Here is a 6327-nt window from a genome sequence, read left to right as displayed (position 1 = left end):
CTTTAATATTAAGGGGAGTGGGATACTCGGATGCACTAACACACAACTCTAAAATGACTGATTATTTCAACGTGAAGGAGGAAAATAAATACATCAAAAAAAAAAATCTTATTAAAATATTATATATATATATATTTATTTTAAAAAAATATGATTTGTTTTGTTCGCCGGTGAAGATGGAGCCACAGATGAACACATCTGTCAATTGTAAATACAGTACTTGTCAAGTGTCTCTGCGTTTTTTGTGTGTTTTAACCTTCAAAAGACTTTGGGAAGCTTTGATGTTTTAAAAGAAATTATTTTGCAAATTTCTCTCTGCCTACAGTCCGGCCTGTAGACTCTACAAAATTAAAGCAGGAGGGTGGGAGGTAAGCTTTGCTTGCATTAGCATAACAACTCAGGTGCTTCCAAGAGTCTTTTCATATAAACTAAGGAGGGGGGGGGGGGGGAAGGGGGGGCTCACCTAACTGAGGTCAGCAGCTCAGTCCCCCAGTGGCTGGGCCTCCACCGTGGCCTCCAGAATGGCCTATGCTTTCCACTTATTTAGGGAGATCGATTTAGACACACAGCCAATAAATATTAACACTATAAAAAGTTATTTTTTGAAAAAAATACTCTATTCCCATATAAATTCATCCTAATGTACATTTATAAACAACTATACAAAGAAGTAGCTTATGTTTTTCTTTTTTTTTTTTTTTAAATAATGACTTATTTTATTTTTTTTCTTTTAATATGTCGTTATAAATATATTTTGTCAAAATATATGATCATATTGTCAAAACAATTTTGCACATAAAAGACATAAATAAGGTCAAGGTGAAAGTTCGTTTTTTTTTTTTTTTTTTTTTTTTTAGAGCAGTCCATCTGATAACAGTCTGTGTTCTGAGGTTAACGGCATCCGCACCCCTCTACCACCATCTCCTGATAGTTTTTAAGGACAACTTTGTCATACTCATCCAAGTAGAGCATGGAGATGGCGCTCAGTTCTGTGGGAACACAGCATGCTTTGGGAATGCTTGAGTTTACAGAGTTAACCAGAGTCTGTACAATGGCATGGTTGGTGGAGTTCAGATGGTCAGCCAGGGGAAATGGGCAATCACCGTGGCAGTAAAAAGCCTGATATCCAGGTGGCGCCACAATCCAATCATTCCAGCCCACGTCGCTGAAATCCACGTACAGAGAATGCCTCCGGCAATTTTTGTTTTTTTTCCGGGCTCTCTGCTGTTTAGGACTTCTTTTAGACCTCCTGGTCAGTGCATGTCCCCTGCCATCATGGCTAAATGTGATTAGAAGCGGCCTCATCTGTGACCATTCTGCATTCTCTTGAGGTAATAATGATCGGCTAATCCTGACATGCTTCCCCTGATAGGTTTTAGTCTGGTTGAGATGAATGACCTCAACAGCAAGCCCATGGTTAATTTCCTTGTCTTGGGTCCACCTCATAATTGCTGGGCTTACATCAAAACTTTCCCACCGAGTCACATTGTGATGGATTAGTCTGGTGTCCAGTAGCCTAGTAATCATCTGTCCATTTGCTGTCAGAGGCTTCATGACTTCATATATATTTATTCTGTGAAAGCCTTCCTCCCATGCTGGGCCATGTTCAATTTGTTCTCTATAAAGTCTTAGCTCGGCTGAAGAAATCATCTCATTCTCAGGAATGCTGCTGAGATTGAAGTAAAAGCGGATGCCGGCGTTTTCTGCCGTGTTCTCCAAATGTTCTAGCAAAAATAAAATGAAAGAGGAGAGTGAATACTTGCAGAATATACCTTAGGACAACTGATCTACAGCTAGCATGGACTCAAGAACACATTGCTTAAAGCTCAGGAGAAGGACACTGCCATGTTTTTTTGTAGATGTTTAGCCCTTTGTGATGCACACACCGTGCAAGACCTTCCAGTTCCATGTACAAAATCACTTGGCAGCTGAGATCACATACAGGGTCTCTTTTTTTTTTTTTTAACCTGAAGTGTATTGCTTGGGATATCCAGCGATTCTGAAAACATAGAGCATGCCTTGTTGATCATATTACAGAAGGGGGGAAAAGCAAATTCCAGCACAGTAATGATGCTGTGGATTAATAACTAAGATTTACTTTGGGAGAGAAACATCCGCTAGGAAACATTTGGGTCAGATTACAAGGCTTCATTGAACAAATCTTACAAACACACGGCTGTAGCGTTAAATACACTAAGTGTATTTTAAGTATTAAAACTAGTGGAAAAAACAGGGAGCTACGCCTTTGCCTTTGATGAGTGGCGATACATAAAGTGGCTTGTAAAATGCTCAAATGGACCCGTGTCATAAATTTAAGGCATTTCGGTTGCCTCAATGTGCCATTTGTAGAACATGCAATCAGCTTGTTTTCTGTCCCAAGTTGAGAATCGATCCCGAACATATACTGTGATACAGATTATCGTTACCTACCGGGCTATGGGAAGGCAGCAAGGAGATGTAGGATTTAGTTTTATTGCCCTAGAAAAGGCTTGTGCAACCTGCAGCGCTCCAGTTATTGTGGAATTACAAGTCCCAGAGGACAGAATGTGACTTGTTGTTCCTCAAGAGCGGAGAGGTGGCAGCTTGCCTACCCCTAGAAATACTATCCACAATACATTTCTCTGAATGTGTAATTACCGAACATGGAATATGGCCTCCTTTCTATAATACCAGTGAATGAGCATTCAGCATTGCAGTGGCACCCTGCACATAATAAGCTTAACTGGCTTAGAAGAACATTAATGTATATACTTTGGATTTTTCTGTTCTCCCGGGCACAGGTGTTTTATTTTCTTTCCAGACTGGCTTGGCACTACCCTGGCCAAAGTACTTTGCAGTTCTGTAGAAAGAGCTTTTTTTTTTGCAGATTTTTTTTGGAATGCAATACAGATTTTTCTGTTTAACCTAATGCATTACACTCCCCCAGATATAGTAAGGCTGCGTTTTCACATTTGAAGCCACAGCCAGAAAGGAATCATAAACCAAAGACACATCTACAGGAAAGGATCCTCTTTTAGATCCATTCCTGACTTTGGCTTCAAAAACTGCATAAAAAAACCCCAACTAAACAGTAAACCCAGTCCAAGGACTGCTACAGGCTCGGGGCGTACTTCTGCCCTGTAACCACCTGATCATTCAATGTATGTGGAAGATACAATGATAACAAAGGGGGCCCAGGAGAGCCAGTTCTGGGACCACAATAACACATCTTCAATAAGTAACTGGATGAACTTGATTGCTCCTTGGCCTTTTTACAGCCTTCAGCCTTTTTCCCAATAACTATGTAAGTAGAGGGTTCAGTAAAAGATTAGGGTGAATAAACAGGTGGAAAGATGTTCCATGGTTAATTTACAAAGTTAAATTAACACCACTGTGCAAATATGCAATGGAAATTAAGGGGGGGGTGGTCGGCAATTGTGTACAAACAGGAGACAATGGAAGGTGTTACCAAGATGTTACATTAGAATAGGTAACAACATGGGATTATTACTGGAAGAGACAGACTGAGAAGGGCTATCTAACATGATATGGACTCTGAGTGAGTGCTAGATTCTGCCATGTCACCGGATAAAGGTCAGTCTGGGGTACAGGAGGGAGGACCTGTACAAATTAGAGGCAGCGGGAGTTCGGATACACCAGAGAGCATTATCTTTAGGGAACCCCATAGAAAACACAAGTGTTATAATCTGTTAAAAGACAACTGAGGTCCATTCTGACAACCCATGAGATGATAAATATATGGACATTTAGAAAGGGCGGAGTGCTATGGGTAGGCTGACACTCACCTTCATGGTGGAAGCTCCTCACGGTATTGGCACGGCTGGTAGGTCTCTCGGGATATTCCAGGTTGATCTCCTGAAGCTCGTCCTCTTCCTCTGCTGACTGTAGCCGGTACAAGTCCCGCATATATGCGGGCACCACCACTTCCTTACTGGGTTGCGGCCGTTTGCGGAGACCAAACATCTGCAGCAGCGTTGCCTCGAAGTCCCGCAAGAGCTCATTGCTCTGAGCGGACCTTCTTCCACCCGCCTGGCCCTGAATCTCAGCCACTTTCTTCTTTCCGGTCTCAGGGATCAGACTAGCATGGCTAGTGCCTCCTAGCAGGACTTGGCATAATAAAATGACCATCAGCATTCGGTTACCAGGAATCATGGTGTCTCTGGAGTGCAGAACACAATACATACAAAATAAATAGGAGGCTTGGAAATGGAAAACTTCTAAATCAAGTGGTAAAGACAAACAGCAGAAGCATAGCAGCCCTGCAGTCCACAGCGTCCTGGGGCAGGAGGAGGGCTTCCTATCATGTCGTGGTCTAACTTGTTTACTGGCAAATAGCTCATTATCAGATAGCCACCATCCTGCTAATCTGTGTGTGTCTCTGGGACTATCAGAATAATGATCTCAAGCCTGGCTTCTGGCATATCCAACAGCTAGTCCACAACCCCATTGTCTCTGCACAGAAAGGACCCTGCAATCCACCAGCCTTTACCAAATAAAAATCTATCTATATGACGCTTACCAGTCAAAAAGCTCACAGCATCAGAAGATCCTGCCAGGTGACAACAAGCAGTCCTCAGCATAAGGATACATCCCTGCCGGAGCAGTGCACGGTCCTGGAATTCCATGCCATTAGGGGAGAATTCTTTCTCTTATCTCAGCCAGTGCACTCGGGATCAGCCCGGCCAGTGCACTTGGGATCAGCTCTGCCTGCACACCTCCCTGGGCTCTGCAGTCTCCCACTGGGATGCACAAGAGTCTGAACAGCTGATGTGCCTACAACACATCCCAGATGGGGAGGAATCACCTTCTCCTCTCTCACAGCTGGATCCAGTGGTGCTCAGCCCCTGCCATGCTAGCACTACATCTGCAGCTCCTGGCTGACCATTAGGGTGATGCATGAGGAGGGGGGACACATGAGGAAGGGGGAGACGAGAACACCAAAATAAAAAGATTAAAGTCTACTCACTGACAGAAAACAAGGCATAGAAAAACAGTCCATGATTCTTGACAGCCAATCCTGGACAAAGGTGGTGAGAAGCTCAGGGGCACGGAGGCGGTGTGCAGATCGGGGGGATACTGTGAGAATGGAGCTGGCTCCTAAAATGAATATAATTAGACTCCAGCCAGACAGTCTGTTTTACTTCCAGCCCCCCTCCAGAGTCACGTGGTGCACATCACCCCGGGAACCTGTCCATTAAGCCTCCCCTTCCAGCCCACCGGGCGTCCTATATAAGCAGACTCGGCCCCCTGCTCCCGTGAACTCGCCGGGCAGAAGGAGGAAGGAGGCAGCGGAGGGACGAGCAGCTGCAGCACCGGGCGGGGGGCGCCCCTGATTACTGGTGTGCAAATAAACAGCGAGGCTGCCAGTCCATGGGGCCGGCCTGTTAAGGGTTAATCGGCTCGCTGAGGACTTGAAAGGAGACGGTCAGCAGCCAGGGAAGGAGACACAACACCTCATTCACCTCGGCTATTAGCATTCTTATGGGCTTTCCCAAGTATTACACGTCCCAGCTATTCTTACCCAAATGTCTCAGGGCATCCACCACACCCTAATGGCAGGAGCACCGACCGGGTGCCTACTGGGAAACTGTAATATATGTAACACACATACATATACTACTGGAAGACACCTTAAACTGGGTGCCTACTGTAATATATCATACATACACACATATACTACTGGAAGACACCTTAAACTGGGTGCCTACTGTAATATATCATACATACACACATATACTACTGGAAGACACCATACACTGGGCGCCTACTGTAATATATCATACATACACACATATACTACTGGAAGACTCAATACACTGGGTGCCTACTGTAATATATCATACATACATATATATACTACTGGAAGACTCAATACACTGGGTGCCTACTGTAATATATCATACATACACACATATACTACTGGAAGACTCAATACACTGGGTGCCTACTGTAATATATCATACATACACACATATACTACTGGAAGACACCATACACTGGGCGCCTACTGTAATATATCATACATACACACATATACTACTGGAAGACTCAATACACTGGGTGCCTACTGTAATATATCATACATACATATATATACTACTGGAAGACTCAATACACTGGGTGCCTACTGTAATATATCATACATACACACATATACTACTGGAAGACTCAATACACTGGGTGCCTACTGTAATATATCATACATACACACATATACTACTGGAAGACACCATACATACACATATACTACTGGAAGACGCCATACACTGGGCACCTACTGTAATATATCATACATACACACATATACTACTGGAAGACACCATACAC

General features: G+C 43.7%; 1 protein-coding gene across 3 annotated transcripts; it reads right to left on the bottom strand.

Annotated features, from left to right (window-relative positions):
* Positions 1-693: 693 nt before the first annotated feature.
* On the bottom strand, positions 694-5293 carry BMP4 (bone morphogenetic protein 4). Of its 3 annotated transcripts, none has more exons than XM_040411806.1 (3): positions 4971-5293; positions 3786-4159; positions 694-1724 (listed from the first exon to the last, which is right to left on the bottom strand). In XM_040411806.1, the coding sequence occupies exons 1-3, from the start codon at positions 4997-4999 to the stop codon at positions 892-894; spliced, it is 1236 nt and encodes a 411-aa protein (XP_040267740.1). In that variant the 5' UTR covers positions 5000-5293; the 3' UTR covers positions 694-891. The 3 variants fall into 3 exon arrangements, with proteins under 3 accessions (XP_040267740.1, XP_040267741.1, XP_040267742.1); XM_040411807.1 differs by having other exon boundaries at positions 4967-5287; XM_040411808.1 differs by lacking the exon at positions 4971-5293 and adding an exon at positions 4520-4957.
* Positions 5294-6327: the final 1034 nt, after the last annotated feature.

This window comes from Bufo bufo, chromosome 11 (genome assembly GCF_905171765.1).
Source record: "Bufo bufo chromosome 11, aBufBuf1.1, whole genome shotgun sequence".
Classification (NCBI taxonomy): Eukaryota; Metazoa; Chordata; class Amphibia; order Anura; family Bufonidae; genus Bufo; species Bufo bufo.
The sequence above is the reverse complement of the archived record's forward strand: the minus strand, read 5'-3'. Positions and strand labels throughout refer to the sequence as shown.